This window comes from Columba livia, chromosome 32 (assembly GCF_036013475.1).
Source record: "Columba livia isolate bColLiv1 breed racing homer chromosome 32, bColLiv1.pat.W.v2, whole genome shotgun sequence".
Classification (NCBI taxonomy): domain Eukaryota; kingdom Metazoa; phylum Chordata; class Aves; order Columbiformes; family Columbidae; genus Columba; species Columba livia.
This window is the reverse complement of record NC_088633.1, coordinates 85,499-107,299: the sequence shown is the minus strand read 5'-3', so window position 1 is coordinate 107,299 and position 21,801 is coordinate 85,499. Positions and strand designations below refer to the sequence as shown.

The 21,801-nt window shown below is 60.4% G+C and overlaps 1 protein-coding gene across 1 annotated transcript in view; it reads left to right on the top strand.

Moving 5' to 3' along the window:
* DHX16 (DEAH-box helicase 16) overlaps positions 1-21,801 on the top strand; it is a 68,354-nt gene that overhangs the window by 32,189 nt on the left and 14,364 nt on the right. The window contains 7 exon segments of the mRNA XM_065044079.1: positions 2,786-2,884; positions 4,581-4,733; positions 6,075-6,215; positions 9,226-9,388; positions 11,907-12,025; positions 16,202-16,269; positions 20,896-21,058. Of these exon segments, the coding sequence (XP_064900151.1) occupies positions 2,786-2,884; positions 4,581-4,733; positions 6,075-6,215; positions 9,226-9,388; positions 11,907-12,025; positions 16,202-16,269; positions 20,896-21,058 (906 nt within the window).

The following is a 21,801-nucleotide window of genomic DNA, read 5'->3' as shown; positions in this document are numbered from 1 at the left end:
GGACATGGGGAACATGAGGAGAATAGGGGACATTGGGGGACATGGGGACATTGGGGGATATGGGGACATTGGGGGATAGGGGGACAATGGGGGACATGGAGACATTGGGGGGGACATGGGGACATGAGGAGAATAGGGGACATGGGGACATTGGGGGACATGGGGACATTGGGGGATATGGGGACGTTGGGGGATAGGGGGACAATGGGGGACATGGAGACATTGGGGGGGACATGGGGACATGAGGAGAATAGGGGACATGGGGACATTGGGGGACATGGGGACATTGGGGGATATGGGGGGACATGGGGACAATAGGGAATGTGGGGGCATTGCGGAACATGGAGACATTGGTAGATATGGAGACATTGGGGGACGTGGGGACAATAGGGGATATGGGGATATTTGGGGACATGGGGACATTGGGGGATATGGGGGGACATGGGGACGATGGGGGACATGGGGACGATGGGGGACATGGGGACATTGGGAGATATGGAGTCATTGGGGGACGTGGGGACAATAGGGGATATGGGGATATTGGGGGACATGGGGACATTGGGGGATATGGGGAGACATGGGGACGATGGGGGACATGGGGACATTGGGGGATATGGGGACATTGGGGGACACAGGGACATTGGGGGACACGGAGACATTAGGTGACGTTGGGGGACACGGAGACATTGAGTGACAATGGGGGACAATAGGGGACATGGAAACATTGGGGGACATGGGGACATTGTGGGACAGGGGGACATTGGGCGACAGGGGGACATTGGGAGACGTGGGGATATGGGGGGATATGGGGACATTGGGGGACATGGAGACATTGGGGGACATGGGGACAGTAGGGGGTTTGGGGAGAATAGGGGACATGGGGACATTGGGGGACATGGGGACATTGGGTGATATGGGGACGTTGGGAGACGTGGGGATATGGGGGGATATGTGGGGACATGGGGACAATAGGGGATATGGGGGCATTGGGGAACATGGAGACATTGGGAGATATGGAGACATTGGGGGACGTGGGGACAATAGGGGATATGGGGATATTTGGGGACATGGGGACATTGGGGGATATGGGGACACTGGGGGACACAGGGACATTGGGGGACACGGAGACATTAGGTGACGTTGGGGGACACGGAGACATTGAGTGACAATGGGGGACAATGGGGGACATGGAAACATTGGGGGACAGGGGGACATTGGGCGACAGGGGGACATTGGGCGACAGGGGGACATTGGGAGACGTGGGGATATGGGGGGATATGGGGACATTGGGGGACATGGGGACATTGGGGGACATGGGGACAGTAGGGGGTTTGGGGACATTGGGGGACATGGGGACATTGGGCGACAGGGGGACATTGGGAGACGTGGGGATATGGGGACATTGGGGGACATGGAGACATTGGGGGACATGGGGACAGTAGGGGGTTTGGGGAGAATAGGGGACATGGGGACATTGGGGGACATGGGGACATTGGGGGATATGGGGACGTTGGGGGATAGGGGGACAATGGGGGACATGGAGACATTGGGGGGGACATGAGGAGAATAGGGGACATGGGGACATTGGGGGACATGGGGACATCGGGGGATATGGGGGGACATGGGGACAATGGGGGATATGGGGGCATTGGGGAACATGGAGACATTGGGAGATATGGAGACATTGGGGGACGTGGGGACAATAGGGGATTTGGGGATATTGGGGGACATGGGGACATTGGGGGATATGGGGGGACATGGGGACGATGGGGGACATGGGGACATTGGGGGACACAGGGACATTGGGGGACACGGAGACATTAGGTGACGTTAGGGGACACGGAGACATTGAGTGACAATGGGGGACAATGGGGGACATGGAAACATTGGGGGACAGGGGGACATTGTGGGACAGGGGGACATTGGGCGACAGGGGGACATTGGGAGACGTGGGGATATGGGGGGATATGGGGACATTGGGGGACATGGGGACATTGGGGGACATGGGGACAGTAGGGGGTTTGGGGACATTGGTGGACATGGGGACATTGGGGGACATGGGGACATTGGGGGATATGGGGACGTTGGGGGATAGGGGGACAATGGGGGACATGGAGACATTGGGGGGGACATGGGGACATGGGGAACATGAGGAGAATAGGGGACATGGGGACATTGGGGGATATGGGGGGACATGGGGACAATAGGGGATATGGGGGCATTGGGGAACATGGAGACATTGGGAGATATGGAGACATTGGGGGACGTGGGGACGATAGGGGATATGGGGATATGGGGGGACATGGGGACATTGGGGGATATGGGGAGACATGGGGACGATGGGAGACATGGGGACGATGGGGGACATGGGGACATTGGGGGATATGGGGACATTGGGGGACACGGAGACATTGGGGGACACGGAGACATTAGGTGACGTTGGGGGACACGGAGACATTGAGTGACAATGGGGGACAATGGGGGACATGGAAACATTGGGGGACATGGGGACAATGTGGGACATGGGGACATGGGGGGACATGGAGACAACAGGGGACGTGGGGACGCTGGGGGACACGGGGACATTGGGGGACATGGGGACAATAGGGGATATGGGGACACTGGGGGACATGGGGACATTGGGGGACACAGGGATACCCAGCGCTTCTCCACCTTCTTCAGTGACGTGCCAGGGGACATTGGGGGACATGGGGACACCCGGTGCTGATGTCCCCAATGCTGGTGTCACCCATGCTGATGTCCCCTCTTGTCCCCGTGTCCCCAGGCGCCCGAGGCCGATTACCTGGAGGCGTGTGTGGTGTCAGTTCTGCAGATCCATGTCACCCAGCCCCCCGGTGACATCCTGGTGTTCCTCACTGGCCAGGTGGGTGCCACATGTCCCCTCTGTCCCCTCCCTGACACCCCCGTGTCCCCATGAGTGTCCCCAGCCCCTGGGGACATCCTGGTGTTCCTCACCAGCCAAGTGGCTGCCACATGTCCCCTCTGTCACCTCCCTGACACCCCCTGAGCATCCTGATGTCCCCCAACACGTCTGTCCCCGCAGTGTCTCTGTCCCCACACATGTCCCTGTCCCATGTCTGTCCCTTGTCCCCCCGATGTCCCCATGTCACCCCAATGTCACCCGGATGTCCCCATGGCCCCAGGAGGAGATCGAGGCGTGCGGGCGCTGCTGCAGGAGCTGCCACCTGTGTGTCCCTGTGTCCCCATGTCCCTGCATGTCCCTGTGTCCCCGTGTCACCCTGATGTCCCCCATGTCCCCCCGATGTCCCCCATGTCACCCGGATGTCCCCGATGTCCCCAATGTCCCCAGGAGGAGATCGAGGTGTGCATGGAGCTGCTGCAGGAGCTGCCACCTGCGTGTCCCTGTGTCCCCATGTCCCTGTTTGTCCCTGTTTCCCCGTGTCACCCCGATGTCCCCAATCTCCCCGATGTCCCCAATGTCACCCAGATGTCCCCATGTCCCCAGGAGGAGATCGAGGCGTGCGGGCGCTGCTGCAGGAGCTGCCACCTGCGTGTCCCTGTGTCCCCATGTCCCTGTGTGTCCCTGTGTCCCCAATCCCCACAACGTCCCCAATGTCACCTTGATGTCCCCAATGTCACCCTGATGTCCCCATGTCCCCAGGAGGAGATCGAGGCGTGCGTGGAGCTGCTGCAGGAGCTGCCACCTGCGTGTCCCTGTGTCCCCATGTCCCTGTGTGTCCCTGTGTCCCCAATCCCCACAACGTCCCCAATGTCACCTTGATGTCCCCAATGTCACCCTGATGTCCCCATGTCCCCAGGAGGAGATCGAGGCGTGCGTGGAGCTGCTGCAGGAGCTGCCACCTGCATGTCCCTGTGTCCCCAGTCCCTGTGTGTCTCATTGCCCCCAATCCCCATGATGTCCCCAATGTCACCTTGATGTCCCCAATGTCACCCTGATGTCCCCATGTCCCCAGGAGGATATCGAGGCGTGCGTGGAGCTGCTGCAGGAGCTGCCACCTGCGTGTCCCTGTGTCCCCCTGTCCCTGTGTGTCCCTGTGTCCCCATGTCCCCCCGATGTCCCCAATGTCCCCCAGTGTCCCCAATGTCACCCTGATGTCCCCATGTCCCCAGGAGGAGATCGAGGCGTGCGGGCACTGCTGCAGGAGCTGCCACCTGTGTGTCCCTGTGTCCCCATGTCCCTGTGTGTCCCTGTGTCCCCATGTCCCCCCGATGTCCCCAATCCCCCCGATGTCCCCAATGTCACCCAGATGTCCCCATGTCCCCAGGAGGAGATCGAGGAGTGCGTGGAGCTGCTGCAGGAGCTGCCACCTGCATATCCCTGTGTCCCCGTGTCCCTGTGTGTCCCTGTGTCCCCGTGTCACCCCGATGTCCTCAATCCCCCCGATGTCCCCAATGTCACCCAGATGTCCCCGATGTCCCCATGTCCCCAGGAGGAGATCGAGGCGTGCGGGCGCTGCTGCAGGATCTGCCACCTGCGTGTCACTGTGTCCCTAATCCCCCCCATGTGTCTCATTCCCCCCAGTCCCCCCGATGTCCCCAATGTCACCCAGATGTCCCCGATGTCCCCATGTCCCCAGGAGGAGATCGAGGCGTGCGTGGAGCTGCTGCAGGAGCGCTGCCGCCGCCTGGGCTCCCGCCTGCCCGAGCTGCTGGTCCTGCCCGTCTACGCCAACCTGCCCTCGGACGTGCAGGCGCGCATCTTCCAGCCCACGCCGCCCGGCGCCCGCAAGGTGCGCTGGCCCTTTAAGGGATGGGCGGGGCCACGGAGGGGCGGGGCGGCTGGAGTCTGAGGGGGTGGAGCTGTAAGGGGTGGGGCCTAAGGGGTGTGGTTTGAGAGGGTGGAGTCTAAAGGGGTGGGGTCTAATGAGGTGGAGTCTAAGGGGTGGGGACTGAGGGGGTGGAGCTTAAGAGGGTGGGGTCTAAAGGGGTGGGACTTACTAGGGTGGAATCTTAGGTGGTGGAGATTAAGAGAGTGGGGTCTAAAGGGAGCTTAAGGGATTAGGGTTTAATAGGGTGGAGTCTAAGGGGGTGGAGCTTAACGGGGTGGGGTCTAAAGGGGTGGGGTTTAAGAGGGTGTGGTCTAATGGGGGATTTAATAGGGTGGAGCTTAAGAAGATGGGGTTTAAGAAGGTGGGATCTGAAGGGGTGGGGTCTAATGAGATGGAGTCTAAGGGGTGAGGTCTAAGGGGGCGGGGCTTAAGAGGGTGGGGTCTAAAGGGGTGGGGTCTGATGAGGTGGAGTCCAAGGGGTGGGGTTTAAGAGGGTGGGGGCTGAGGGGTGGGACTTAATAGGGTGGAGTCTAAGGGGTGGAGGCTAAGGAGGTGGACCTTAAGAGGGTGGGGTCTAAAGGGGTGGGGCTTAAGGGAGTGCGGTCTAATAGGGTGGAGTCTAAGGGGTGGAGCTTAACAGGGTGGGGTCTAAAGGGGTGGGACTTAAGAGGGTGGATCTTAAGAAGGTTGGGTTTAAGTAGGGGGGATCTGAAGGGGTGGGGTCTAATGAGGTGGAGTCTAAGGTGGTGGAGCTTAAGAGGGTGGAGTCTAAAGGGGTGGGGCTTAATAGGGTGGAGTCTAAGGGGTGGGGTTTAAGGGGGTGGGGTTTAAGGGGGTGGAGTTTAGGATGGGGCTTAAGGGAGTGGGGTTTAGGATGGGGCTTAAGGGGGTGGGGTTTAGGGTGGTGCTTAAGGGAGTGGGGTTTAGGATGGGGCTTAAGGGGGTGGGGTTTAGGGTGGTGCTTAAGGGAGTGGGGTTTAGGATGGGGCTTAAGGGGTGGGGTTTAGGATAGGGCTTAAGGGGTGGGGTTTAGGATGGGGTTTAAGGGGGTGGAGTTTAGTGTGGGGCTTAAGGGGCTAGAGTTTAGGACGGGGTTTAAGTGGGTGGGGTTTAGAGTGGAGTCTAAGGGGCAGAGCTTAACAAGCTGGAGTTGAAGGCAGGTGAAGGCTCAGGAGGGCGGGGTTTAGGAAGCCATGTCCCCATTGATGTCCCCAGTGGTGTCCCCAGTGATGTCCCTAATGTCCCCAGTGATGTCCCCAATGTCCCCAGTGACGTCCCCAATGTCCCCAACGCTGTCCCCAGGTGGTGGTGGCCACCAACATCGCGGAGACGTCGGTGACAATCGACGGCATCGTGTACGTGCTGGACGCCGGGTTCTGCAAGCAGAAGAGCTACAGCGCGCGCACCGGCATGGAGTCGCTGGTTGTCACCCCCTGCTCACGGGTTGGTCACTTTGTCACCTCTTTGTCACCTCCCCTGTCCCTCCACACTGTCATGGAGTCGCTGGTTGTCATCCCCTGCTCACGGGTTGGTCACTTTGTCACCTCTTTGTCACCCTCACACTGCCATGGAGTCGCTGGTTGTCACCCCCTGCTCACGGGTTGGTCACTTTGTCACCTCATTGTCACCTCCCCTGTCCCCCCACACTGTCATGGAGTCGCTGGTTGTCACCCCCTGCTCACGGGTTGGTCACTTTGTCACCTCTTTGTCACCTCCCCTGTCCCCCCACACTGCCATGGAGTCGCTGGTTGTCACCCCCTGCTCACGGGTTGGTCACTTTGTCACCTCTTTGTCACCTCCCCTGTCCCCCCACACTGTCATGGAGTCACTCGTTGTCACCCCCTGCTCACGGGTTGGTCACTTTGTCACCTCATTGTCACCTCCCCTGTCCCTCTACACTGCCATGGAGTCACTGGTTGTCACCCCCTGCTCACGGGTTGGTCACTTTGTCACCTCATTGTCACCCTCACACTGCCATGGAGTCGCTGGTTGACACCCCCTGCTCACAGGTTGGTCACTTTGTCACCTCATTGTCACCTCCACACTGCCATGGAGTCACTGGTTGTCACCCCCTGCTCATGGGTTGGTCACTTTGTCACCTCATTGTCACCCTCACACTGCCATGGAGTCGCTGGTTGCCAACCCCTGCTCACGGGTTGGTCACTTTGTCACCCCATTGTCACCTCCCCTGTCCCTCTACACTGCCATGGAGTTGCTGGTTGTCACCCCCTGCTCATGGGTTGGTCACTTTGTCACCTCATTGTCACCCTCACACTGCCATGGAGTCGCTGGTTGTCACCCCCTGATCACGGGTTGGTCACTTTGTCACCTCTTTGTCACCCCCACACTGCCATGGAGTCACTCGTTGTCACCCCCTGCTCATGGGTTGGTCATTTTGTCACCTCATTGTCACCCTCACACTGCCATGGAGTCGCTGGTTGTCACCCCCTGCTCACGGGTTGGTCACTTTGTCACCTCATTGTCACCTCCCCTGTCCCCCCACACTGTCATGGAGTCACTCATTGTCACCCCCTGCTCACGGGTTGGTCACTTTGTCACCTCTTTGTCACCTCCCCTGTCCCTCCACACTGCCATGGAGTCACTCGTTGTCACCCCCTGCTCACAGGTTGGTCACTTTGTCACCCCATTGTCACCTCCCCTGTCCCTCTACACTGCCATGGAGTCGCTGGTTGTCACCCCCTGCTCATGGGTTGGTCATTTTGTCACCTCATTGTCACCTCCCCTGTCCCTCCACACTGTCATGGAGTCGCTGGTTGTCACCCCCTGCTCACGGGTTGGTCACTTTGTCACCTCATTGTCACCTCCCCTGTCCCCCCACACTGTCATGGAGTCACTCGTCGTCACCCCCTGCTCACGGGTTGGTCACTTTGTCACCTCATTGTCACCCTCACACTGCCATGGAGTCACTGGTTGTCACCCCCTGCTCACAGGTTGGTCACTTTGTCACCTCATTGTTATCTCCTGTCACCTTGTTGTCCCCACATCCCTTGGTGACCCCAGGTGACCCTGGCTGGCCCCAGGTGACACTGAGTGACCCCAGGTGACAATGGGTGACACTGGATCCCGGGTGACCCTGGCTGACCCTAGGTGACCCCAGGTGACCCTGGCTGACCCCAGGTGACACTGAGTGACCCCAGGTGACAATGGATGACAATGGATCCCAGGTGACCCTGGCTGACCCCAGGTGACACTGAGTGACCCCAGGTGACAATGGATGACAATGGATCCCAGGTGACCCTGGCTGACCCCAGGTGACACTGAGTGACCCAGGTGACAATGGGTGACACTGGATCCCAGGTGACCCTGGCTGACCCTAGGTGACCCCAGGTGACCCTGGCTGACCCCAGGTGACCCTGGCTGACCCCAGGTGACACTGGGTGACCCGAGGTGACCCCAGGTGACCCTGGCTGACCCCAGGTGACACTGAGTGACCCCAGGTGACAATGGGTGACACTGGATCCCAGGTGACCCTGGCTGACCCTAGGTGACCCCAGGTGACCCTGGCTGACCCCAGGTGACACTGGGTGACCCGAGGTGACCCCGGGTGACCCTGGCTGACCCCAGGTGACACTGAGTGACCCCAGGTGACCCTGGCTGACCCCAGGTGATACTGAGTGACCCCAGGTGACAATGGGTGACACTGGATCCCAGGTGACCCTGGCTTACCCTAGGTGACACTGGGTGACACGAGGTGACCCCGGGTGACCCTGGCTGACCCCAGGTGACACTAAGTGACCCCAGGTGACAATGGGTGACACTGGATCCCAGGTGACCCTGGCTGACCCCAGGTGACCCTGGCTGACCCCAGGTGACATTGGGTGACCCTGGCTGACCCCAGGTGACCCTGGCTGACCCCAGGTGACACTGAGTGACCCCAGGTGACAATGGGTGACACTGGACCCTAGGTGACCCTGACTGTCCCCAGGTGACCCCGGGTGACACTGAGTGACCCCAGGTGACCCTGGCTGACCCCAGGTGATACTGAGTGCCCCCAGGTGACAATGGGTGACACTGGATCCCAGGTGACCCTGGCTGACCCCAGGTGACCCTGGATGACCCCAGGTGACCCTGGCTGACCCCAGGTGACACTGAGTGACCCCAGGTGACAATGGGTGACACTGGATCCCAGGTGACCCTGACTGTCCCCAGGTGACACTGGGTGACCCCAGGTGACACTGAGTGACCCCAGGTGACAATGGGTGACACTGGATCCCAGGTGACCCTGGCTGACCCTAGGTGACATTGGGTGACCCTGGCTGACCCCAGGTGACACTGAGTGCCCCCAGGTGACAATGGGTGACACTGGATCCCAGGTGACCCTGGCTGACCCCAGGTGACAGTGGGTGACACTGGACCCTAGGTGACCCTGACTGTCCCCAGGTGACCTTGGGTGACCCCAGGTGACCCCGGGTGACCCCATCCTTGTCCCCAGGCCTCGGCCAATCAGCGCGCGGGACGCGCGGGGCGCGTGGCCCCCGGGAAGTGTTTCCGGCTCTACACGGCCTGGGCCTTCCAGCACGAGCTGGAGGAGACGCCGGTGCCCGAGATCCAGCGCACGGACCTGGGAGCGCTCGTGCTGCTGCTCAAGAGCCTCGGTGGGACACGGGGACACGGGGACGGCTGGGGACACCGGCCCCGGGGTGCTGGGGACACTGGGGCTTCCTAGGGACCATCAGAGCGTCTCAGCGGGGCAGGAGAACGGCTCAGGGGGCATCTCAAGGGGCTTTGGGACGTCTCAGGAGGCATCTTGGGGGGCAGTTGGGGACCATGGGGACATCTCAGTAGGCTTTGGGGTGTCTTGGGGACCATCAGGGGACCATTGGGACATCTCAGGGGACATTTGGGGACCATTGGGGCATCTCGTGGGGCATCTTGAGGGTCATTTGGGACCACAGGGGACATCTGGGCATCTTGGGGACCATCAGGGGACCATTGGGACATCTCAGGAGGCATCTCAGGGGACATTTGGGGACCATTGGGGCATCTCATGGGGCATCTTGAGGGTCATTTGGGACCACAGGGGACATCTGGGCATCTTGGGGACCATCAGGGGACAATTGGGACATGTCAGGGGGCTTTGGGACATCTCAAGAGACATCTTGGGGGGCAATTGGGGACCATAGGGGACATCTGGGCATCTTGGGGACCATCAGGGGACCATTGGGACATCTCAGGGGGCATCTCAGGGGACATTTGGGGACCATTGGGGCATCTTATGGGGCATCTTGAGGGTCATTTGGGGACCACAGGGGACATCTGGGCATCTTGGGGACCATCAGGGGACAATTGGGACATCTCAAGGGGCTTTGGGACATCTCAAGAGACATCTTGGGGGGCAATTGGGGACCATAGGGGACATCTGGGCATCTTGGGGACCATCAGGGGACCATTGGGACATCTCAGGGGACATTTGGGGACCATTGGGGCATCTCATGGGGCATCTTGAGGGTCATTTGGGGACTGCAGGGGACATCTGGGCATCTTGGGGACCATCAGGGGACAATTGGGACATGTCAGGGGGCATCTCAAGGGGCTTTGAGACATCTCAAGGGACATCCTGGGGGACATTTGGGACCACAGGGGACATCTGGGCATCTTGGGGACCATCAGGGGACCATTGGGACATCTCAGGAGGCATCTCAGGGGACATTTGGGGACCATTGGGGCATCTCATGGGGCATCTTGAGGGTCATTTGGGGACCACAGGGGACATCTGGGCATCTTGGGGACCATCAGGGGACAATTGGGACATGTCAGGGGGCATCTCAAGGGGCTTTGAGACATCTCAAGGGACATCCTGGGGGACATTTGGGACCACAGGGGACATCTGGGCATCTTGGGGACCATCAGGGGACCATTGGGACATCTCAGGAGGCATCTCAGGGGACATTTGGGGACCATTGGGGCATCTCATGGGGCATCTTGAGGGTCATTTGGGGACCACAGGGGACATCTGGGCATCTTGGGGACCATCAGGGGACAATTGGGACATCTCAAGGGGCTTTGGGACATCTCAAGGGACATCTTGGGGGGCAATTGGGGACCATAGGGGACATCTGGGCATCTTGGGGACCATCAGGGGACCATTGGGACATCTCAGGGGACATTTGGGGACCATTGGGGCATCTTATGGGGCATCTTGAGGGTCATTTGGGACCACAGGGGACATCTGGGCATGTTGGGGACCATCAGGGGACAATTGGGACATCTCAAGGGGCTTTGGGACATCTCAAGAGACATCTTGGGGGGCAATTGGGGACCATAGGGGACATCTGGGCATCTTGGGGACCATCAGGGGACCATTGGGACATCTCAGGAGGCATCTCAGGGGACATTTGGGGACCATTGGGGCATCTTATGGGGCATCTTGAGGGTCATTTGGGGACCACAGGGGACATCTGGGCATCTTGGGGACCATCAGGGGACCATTGGGACATCTCAGGGGACATTTGGGGACCATTGGGGCATCTTATGGGGCATCTTGAGGGTCATTTGGGGACCACAGGGGACATCTGGGCATCTTGGGGACCATCAGGGGACAATTGGGACATCTCAAGGGGTTTTGGGACATCTCAAGGGACATCTTGGGGGGCAATTGGGGACCATAGGGGACATCTGGGCATCTTGGGGACCATCAGCGGACCATGGGGACATCTCAGGAGGCATCTCAAGGGGCTTTGGGACATCTCAAGGGACATCCTGGGGGACATTTGGGGACCACAGGGGACATCTGGGCATCTTGGGGACCATCAGGGGACCATTGGGACATCTCAGGAGGCATCTCAGGGAACATTTGGGGACCATTGGGGCATCTTATGTGGCATCTTGAGGGTCATTTGGGGACCACAGGGGACATCTGGGCATCTTGGGGACCATCAGGGGACAATTGGGACATCTCAAGAGGCATCTCAAGGGGCTTTGGGACATCTCAGGAGGCATTCTGGGGGACATTTGGGGACCATAGGGGACATTAGGGCACCTTGGGAACCATCGCTTGATGTTGGGGCATCTTGGGTGGCATTGGGGGACATCTGGCCATCCCGGGGTCATTAGAACATCTCCGGGGACATTGGGGACCCCCTGAGGTGACACTGGTGACGTCCCCGTCCCCAGGGATCAACGACCTGATCCACTTCGACTTCCTGGATCCGCCGCCCCATGAGACGCTGGTGCTGGCGCTGGAGCAGCTCTATGCGCTGGGGGCCCTCAACCACCTCGGGGAGCTCACCACGGTACTGGGAGCACTGGGAGCACTGGGAGGTCACTGGGAGCACTGGGAGGGGGCACTGGGAGCACTGGGAGGGGGCACTGGGAGCACTGGGGGGTCACTGTGAGGTCACTGGGAGCACTGGGAGGGGGCACTGGGAGCACTGGGAGGGGTCACTGGGAGCACTGGGAGATCACTGGGAGGGATTGGGGGGCACTGGGAGCACTGGGAGGTCACTGGGAGCACTGGGAGGGGGCACTGGGAGCACTGGGAGGTCACTGGGAGCACTGGGAGGGGGCACTGGGAGCACTGGGAGATCACTGGGAGGGATTGGGGGTCACTGGGAGCACTGGGGGGGCACTGGGAGCACTGGGAAGGGGCACTGGGAGCACTAGGAGGTCACTGGGAGCACTGGGAGATCACTGGGAGGGATTGGGGGTCACTGGGAGCACTGGGAGGTCACTGGGAGCACTGGGAGGGGGCACTGGGAGCACTGGGAGGGGTCACTGGGAGCACTGGGAAGTCACTGGGAGCACTGGGAGATCACTGGGAGGGATTGGGGGTCACTGGGAGCACTGGGAGGGCACTGGGAGCACTGGGAGGGGGCACTGGGAGCACTGGGAGGTCACTGGGAGCACTGGGAGATCACTGGGAGGGATTGGGGGTCACTTGGAGCACTGGGAGGTCACTGGGAGCACTGGGAGGGGGCACTGGGAGCACTGGGAAGGGGCACTGGGAGCACTGGGTGGTCACTGGGAGCACTAGGAGGTCACTGGGAGCACTGGGAGGGGGCACTGGGAGCACTGGGAGGGGTCACTGGGAGCACTGGGAAGTCACTGGGAGATCACTGGGAGGGATTGGGGAGCACTGGGAGCACTGGGAGGTCACTGGGAGCACTGGGAGGGGGCACTGGGAGGGACTGGGAGGTCACTGGGAGCACTGGGAGGGGGCACTGGGAGCACTGGGAGGGGGCACTGGGAGCACTGGGAGATCACTGGGAGGGATTGGGGGTCACTGGGAGCACTGGGAGGTCACTGGGAGCACTGGGAGGGGGCACTGGGAGCACTGGGAAGGGGCACTGGGAGCACTGGGAGATCACTGGGAGCACTGGGAGATCACTGGGAGGGATTGGGGGTCACTGGGAGCACTGGGAGGTCACTGGGAGCACTGGGAGGGGGCACTGGGAGCACTGGGAAGGGGCACTGGGAGCACTGGGAGATCACTGGGAGCACTGGGAGATCACTGGGAGGGATTGGGGGTCACTGGGAGCACTGGGAGGTCACTGGGAGCACTGGGAGGGGGCACTGGGAGCACTGGGAAGGGGCACTGGGAGCACTGGGTGGTCACTGGGAGCACTAGGAGGTCACTGGGAGCACTAGAAGGGGGCACTGGGAGCACTGGGAGGTCACTGGGAGCACTGGGAGGGGGCACTGGGAGCACTGGGAGGGGTCACTGGGAGCACTGGGAAGTCACTGGGAGATCACTGGGAGGGATTGGGGAGCACTGGGAGCACTGGGAGGTCACTGGGAGCACTGGGAGGGGGCACTGGGAGGGACTGGGAGGTCACTGGGAGCACTGGGAGGGGGCACTGGGAGCACTGGGAGGGGGCACTGGGAGCACTGGGAGATCACTGGGAGGGATTGGGGGTCACTGGGAGCACTGGGAGGTCACTGGGAGCACTGGGAGGTCACTGGGAGCACTGGGAAGGGGCACTGGGAGCACTAGGAGGTCACTGGGAGCACTGGGAGATCACTGGGAGGGATTGGGGGTCACTGGGAGCACTGGGAGGTCACTGGGAGCACTGGGAGGGGGCACTGGGAGCACTGGGAGGGGTCACTGGGAGCACTGGGAAGTCACTGGGAGCACTGGGAGATCACTGGGAGGGATTGGGGGTCACTGGGAGCACTGGGAGGGCACTGGGAGCACTGGGAGGGGGCACTGGGAGCACTGGGAGGTCACTGGGAGCACTGGGAGATCACTGGGAGGGATTGGGGGTCACTTGGAGCACTGGGAGGTCACTGGGAGCACTGGGAGGGGGCACTGGGAGCACTGGGAAGGGGCACTGGGAGCACTGGGTGGTCACTGGGAGCACTAGGAGGTCACTGGGAGCACTGGAAGGGGGCACTGGGAGCACTGGGAGGTCACTGGGAGCACTGGGAGGGGGCACTGGGAGCACTGGGAGGGGTCACTGGGAGCACTGGGAAGTCACTGGGAGATCACTGGGAGGGATTGGGGAGCACTGGGAGCACTGGGAGGTCACTGGGAGCACTGGGAGGGGGCACTGGGAGGGACTGGGAGGTCACTGGGAGCACTGGGAGGGGGCACTGGGAGCACTGGGAGGGGGCACTGGGAGCACTGGGAGATCACTGGGAGGGATTGGGGGTCACTGGGAGCACTGGGAGGTCACTGGGAGCACTGGGAGGGGGCACTGGGAGCACTGGGAAGGGGCACTGGGAGCACTGGGAGATCACTGGGAGCACTGGGAGATCACTGGGAGGGATTGGGGGTCACTGGGAGCACTGGGAGGTCACTGGGAGCACTGGGAGGGGGCACTGGGAGCACTGGGAAGGGGCACTGGGAGCACTGGGAGATCACTGGGAGCACTGGGAGATCACTGGAAGGGATTGGGGGTCACTGGGAGCACTGGGAGGTCACTGGGAGCACTGGGAGGGGGCACTGGGAGCACTGGGAAGGGGCACTGGGAGCACTGGGTGGTCACTGGGAGCACTAGGAGGTCACTGGGAGCACTAGAAGGGGGCACTGGGAGCACTGGGAGGTCACTGGGAGCACTGGGAGGGGGCACTGGGAGCACTGGGAGGGGTCACTGGGAGCACTGGGAAGTCACTGGGAGATCACTGGGAGGGATTGGGGAGCACTGGGAGCACTGGGAGGTCACTGGGAGCACTGGGAGGGGGCACTGGGAGGGACTGGGAGGTCACTGGGAGCACTGGGAGGGGGCACTGGGAGCACTGGGAGGGGGCACTGGGAGCACTGGGAGATCACTGGGAGGGATTGGGGGTCACTGGGAGCACTGGGAGGTCACTGGGAGCACTGGGAGGTCACTGGGAGCACTGGGAGATCACTGGGAGGGATTGGGGGTCACTGGGAGCACTGGGAGGGGTCGCTGGGAGCACTGGGGGGTCATTGGGAGCACAGGGTGGGGTCACTGGGAGCACTGGGGGGTCACTGGGAGCACTGGGAGGGGGCACTGGGAGCACTGGGATATCACTGGGAGGGATTGGGGGTCACTGGGAGCACTGGGAGGTCACTGGGAGCATTGGAGAATCACTGGGAGCACTGGGAGGTCACTGGGAGCACTGGGAGGTCACTAGGAGGGACAGGGGGTCACTGGGAGCACTGGGCGGGGTCACTGGGGGCACTGGGAGGGGTCACAGGGAGCACTGGGGGGTCACTGGGAGCATTGGGAGGTCACTGGGAGGGACTGGGGAGTCACTGGGAGCACTGGGGGGTCACTGGGAGCACTGGGCGGGGGCACTGGGAGCACTGGGAGGTCACTGGGGGGGACTGGGGGGTCACTGGGAGCACTGGGAGGTCACTGGGAGGGATTGGGGGTCACTGGGAGCACTGGGAGGGGGCACTGGGAGCACTGGGGGGTCACTGGGGGCACTGGGAGGGGTCACAGGGAGCACTGGGGGGTCACTGGGAGCACTGGGAGGTCACTGGGAGGGACTGGGGGGTCACTGGGAGCACTGGGAGGGGGCACTGGGGGCACTGGGAGGGGTCACAGGGAGCACTGGGGGGTCACTGGGAGCATTGGGAGGTCACTGGGAGGGACTGGGAGGTCACTGGGAGCACTGGGCGGGAGCACTGGGAGGTCACTGGGAGGGACTGGGGGGTCACTGGGAGCACTGGGGGGTCACTGGGAGCACTGGGAGGGGTCACTGGGAGCACTGGGGGTCATTGGGAGTACTGTGCGGGGTCACTGGGAGCACTGGGGGGTCACTGGGAGCACTGGGGGGTCATTGGGAGCACTGGGAGGTCACTGGGAGTGACTGGGGGGTCACTGGGAGCACTGGGCGGGGTCACTGGGGGCACTGGGAGGGGTCACAGGGAGGGACTGGGGGGTCACTGGGAGCACTGGGCGGGGGCACTGGGGGTGTGAGTGACACTGGTCTGTTACTGGTCTGTTACTGGTGTCACTGGTGTGTCACTGGTGTGACTGGTGTCCCCATTGTCCCAGCTGGGCCGGCGCATGGCGGAGCTGCCGGTGGAGCCCATGTTGGCCAAGATGATCCTGGCGTCCGAGCAGTGAGTGTCCCCAACTGTCCCCAAGTGTCACCTGATGTCCCCAAGTGTCCCCAAGTGTTGATGAGTGTACCCCGGTGTGCCCTGGTGTCTCCAAGTGTCCCCAACTGTCCCCTCCCCCATCTCTCACCCCCGCCAGGGATGGCACCACCCCCTGTGGCTGGTGACAGGTGACACAGTGACAGGTGACACTGTGACAGGTGACACTGACAGGTGACACTGTGACGTCCCCAGGTACGGCTGTACCGATGAGGTGCTGTCAGTGACAGGTGACAATGTGACAGGTGACACAGATGACACGTGACACTGTGACAGGTGACACTGACAGGTGACAGGTGACACTGACAGGTGACACTGTGACGTCCCCAGGTACGGCTGTACCGATGAGGTGCTGTCAGTGACAGGTGACAATGTGACAGGTGACACTGACAGATGACAGGTGACACTGTGACCGGTGACACTGCGACAGGTGACAGGTGACACTGACAGGTGACATTGCCCTTGTCCCCAGGTACGGCTGTACGGACGAGGTGCAGTCGGTGACAGGTGACAATGTGACAGGTGACACTGTGACAGGTGACACTGACAGGTGACATTGCCCTTGTCCCCAGGTACAGCTGTACGGACGAGGTGCTGTCAGTGACAGGTGACAATGTGACAGGTGACACTGACAGATAACACTGTGACAGGTGACAGGTGACACTGACAGGTGACACTGTGACGTCCCCAGGTATGGCTGTACGGACGAGGTGCTGTCAGTGACAGGTGACACTGTGACAGGTGACACTGCGACAGGTGACAGGTGACACTGACAGGTGACATTGCCCTTGTCCCCAGGAATGGCTGTACCGATGAGGTGCTGTCAGTGACAGGTGACACTGACAGGTGACAGGTGACACTGCGACAGGTGACAGGTGACACTGACAGGTGACATTGCCCTTGTCCCAGGTACGGCTGTACGGACAAGGTGCTGTCGGTAACAGGTGACAATGTGACAGGTCACACTGACAGATGACAGGTGACATTGACAGGTGACACTGACAGATGACAGGTGACACTGCCAGGTGACATTGCCCTTGTCCCCAGGTACGGCTGTACGGACGAGGTGCTGTCGGTGACAGGTGACAATGTGACAGGTGACACTGACAGGTGACAGGTGACACTGTGACAGGTGACACTGACAGGTGACATTGCCCTTGTCCCCAGGTACGGCGGTACGGACGAGGTGCTGTCGGTGACAGGTGACAATGTGACAGGTGACACTGTGACAGGTGACACTGACAGGTGACAGGTGACACTGCCAGGTGACATTGCCCTTGTCCCCAGGTACGGCTGTATGGACGAGGTGCTGTCGGTAACAGGTGACAATGTGACAGGTGACACTGACAGATGACAGGTGACACTGACAGGTGACACTGTAACAGGTGACACTGTAACAGGTGACACTGACAGATGACAGGTGACACTGACAGATGACAGGTGACACTGACAGGTGACACTGTAACAGGTGACACTGACAGGTGACAGGTGACACTGACAGGTGACATTGCCCTTGTCCCCAGGTACGGCTGTATGGACGAGGTGCTGTCAGTGACAGGTGACAATGTGACAGGTGACACTGTGACAGGTGACACTGACAGGTGACGGGTGACACTGACAGGTGACATTGCCCTTGTCCCCAGGTACGGCTGTACGGACGAGGTGCTGTCAGTGACAGGTGACAATGTGACAGGTGACACTGACAGGTGACATTGCCCTTGTCCCCAGGTACGGCTGTACGGATGAGGTGCTGTCAGTGACAGGTGACAATGTGACAGGTGACACTGACAGGTGACATTGCCCTTGTCCCCAGGTACGGCTGTACGGACGAGGTGCTGTCAGTGACAGGTGACAATGTGACAGGTGACACTGTGACAGGTGACACTGACAGGTGACATTGCCCTTGTCCCAAGGTACGGCTGTATGGACAAGGTGCTGTCGGTGACAGGTGACACTGTGACAGGTGACACTGACAGATGACACTGTGACAGGTGACAGGTGACAGTGACAGGTGACACTGTGACATCCCCAGGTACAGCTGTAGTGTTGAGGTGCTGTCGGTGACAGGTGACACTGTGACAGGTGACCCTGTGACAGCTGATGTCCCCAGGTACGGCTGTACGGACGCAGTGCTGTCGGTAACAGGTGACAATGTGACAGGTGACACTTTGACAGGTGACAGGTGACACTGCCAGGTGACATTGCCCTTGTCCCCAGGTACGGCTGTACGGACGAGGTGCTGTCGGTAACAGGTGACAATGTGACAGGTCACACTGACAGATGACAGGTGACACTGCCAGGTGACACTGACAGGTGACACTGTGACAGGTGACACTGACAGGTGACAGGTGACACTGCCAGGTGACATTGCCCTTGTCCCCAGGTACATCTGTATGGACGAGGTGCTGTCGGTAACAGGTGACAATGTGACAGGTGACACTGCCAGGTGACATTGCCCTTGTCCCCAGGTATGGCTGTACGGACGAGGTGCTGTCAGTGACAGGTGACACTGTGACAGGTGACACTGCGACAGGTGACAGGTGACACTGCCAGGTGACATTGCCCTTGTTCCCAGGTACGGCTGTACGGACGAGGTGCTGTCGGTGACAGGTGACAATGTGGCAGGTGACACTGTGACAGGTGACACTGACAGGTGACATTGCCCTTGTCCCAAGGTACGGCTGTACGGACAATGTGCTGTCGGTGACAGGTGACACTGTGACAGGTGACACTGACAGATGACACTGTGACAGGTGACAGGTGACAGTGACAGGTGACACTGTGACATCCCCAGGTACAGCTGTAGTGTTGAGGTGCTGTCGGTGACAGGTGACACTGTGACAGGTGACCCTGTGACAGCTGATGTCCCCAGGTACGGCTGTACGGACGCAGTGCTGTCGGTAACAGGTGACAATGTGACAGGTGACACTTTGACAGGTGACAGGTGACACTGCCAGGTGACATTGCCCTTGTCCCCAGGTACAGCTGTACGGACGAGGTGCTGTCGGTGACAGGTGACAATGTGACAGGTGACACTGACAGATGACAGGTGACACTGCCAGGTGACACTGACAGGTGACACTGTGACAGGTGACACTGACAGATGACACGTGACACTGACAGGTGACATTGCCCTTGTCCCCAGGAATGGCTGTACCGATGAGGTGCTGTCAGTGACAGGTGACACTGACAGGTGACAGGTGACACTGCGACAGGTGACAGGTGACACTGATAGGTGACATTGCCCTTGTCCCCAGGTACGGCTGTACCGATGAGGTGCTGTCAGTGACAGGTGACACTGTGACAGGTGACACTGTGACAGGTTACACTGACAGGTGACAGGTGACACTGACAGGTGACATTGCCCTTGTCCCCAGGTACGGCTGTACGGACGAGGTGCTGTCAGTGACAGGTGACAATGTGACAGGTGACACTGACAGATGACAGGTGACACTGCCAGGTGACACTGACAGGTGACACTGTGACAGGTGACACTGACAGATGACACGTGACACTGACAGGTGACATTGCCCTTGTCCCCAGGAATGGCTGTACCGATGAGGTGCTGTCAGTGACAGGTGACACTGACAGGTGACAGGTGACACTGCGACAGGTGACAGGTGACACTGATAGGTGACATTGCCCTTGTCCCCAGGTACGGCTGTACCGATGAGGTGCTGTCAGTGACAGGTGACACTGTGACAGGTGACACTGTGACAGGTTACACTGACAGGTGACAGGTGACACTGACAGGTGACATTGCCCTTGTCCCCAGGTACGGCTGTACGGACGAGGTGCTGTCGGTAACAGGTGACAATGTGACAGGTGACACTGCGACAGGTGACAGGTGACACTGCCAGGTGACATTGCCCTTGTCCCCAGGTACGGCTGTACAGACGAGGTGCTGTCGGTGACAGGTGACAATGTGACAGGTGACACTTTGACAGGTGACAGGTGACACTGACAGGTGACATTGCCCTTGTCCCCAGGTACGGCTGTACGGACGCAGTGCTGTCGGTAACAGGTGACAATGTGACAGGTGACACTTTGACAGGTGACAGGTGACACTGCCAGGTGACATTGCCCTTGTCCCCAGGTACGGCTGTACGGACGAGGTGCTGTCGGTGACAGGTGACACTGTGACAGGTGACACTGACAGATGACAGGTGACACTGACAGGTGACACTGACAGGTGACACTGTGACAGGTGACACTGACAGATGACAGGTGACACTGACAGGTGACATTGCCCTTGTCCCAAGGTACGGCTGTATGGACAAGGTGCTGTCGGTGACAGGTGACACTGTGACAGGTGACACTGACAGATGACACTGTGACAGGTGACAGGTGACAGTGACAGGTGACACTGTGACATCCCCAGGTACAGCTGTAGTGTTGAGGTGCTGTCGGTGACAGGTGACACTGTGACAGGTGACCCTGTGACAGCTGATGTCCCCAGGTACGGCTGTACGGACGCAGTGCTGTCGGTAACAGGTGACACTGACAGGTGACACTGACAGGTGACACTGTGACAGGTGACACTGACAGATGACAGGTGACACTGCCAGGTGACATTGCCCTTGTCCCCAGGTACGGCTGTACGGACGAGGTGCTGTCGGTGGCCGCGATGCTGTCGGTGAACAACGCCGTGTTCTACCGGCCCAAGGACAAGGTTCTGCACGCCGACAGCGCCAGGGCCGCCTTCTACCGGCCCGGGGGGGACCACCTGGTGCTGCTCAACGTCTACGAGCAGGTACGGGGACACGGGGACACCTGGGGACACGGGGACACCTGGGGACATGGGGACATGGGGATATGGGGGGACACAGGGACTTGGGGGGACATGGGGACAGCGCCAGGGCTGCCTTCTACCAGCCCAGCAGCGACCATCTGGTGCTGCTCAATGTCTACGAGCAGGTATGGGGACACCTGGGGACACCTGGGGACATGGGGACACCTGGGGACATGGGGACACCTGGGGACATGATGGGACATGGGGACACCTGGGGACAGAGGGACATGGGGTACATGGGGACAGTGCTAGGGCCACCTTCTACCGGCCCGGGGGGGACCACCTGGTGCTGCTCAATGTCTACGAGCAGGTACGGGGACACGGGGACACCTGGGGACATGGGGACACCTGGGGACACAGGGACATGGGGGGACACAGGGACTTGGGGGGACATGGGGACAGTGCCAGGGCCACCTTCTACCAGACCGGCAGCGACCATCTGGTGCTGCTCAATGTCTATGAACAGGTATGGGGACACGGGGACACTGGGGACATGGGGACACCTGGGGACATGGGGACACCTGGGGATACAGGGACTTGGGGGGACATGGGGACAGTGCCAGGGCCACCTTCTACCAGACTGGTGGTGACCACCTGGTGCTGCTCAACGTCTACGAGCAGGTACGGGGACACCTGGGGACACCTGGGGACATGGGGACACCTGGGGACATGGGGATATGGGGGGACACAAGGACATGGGCATA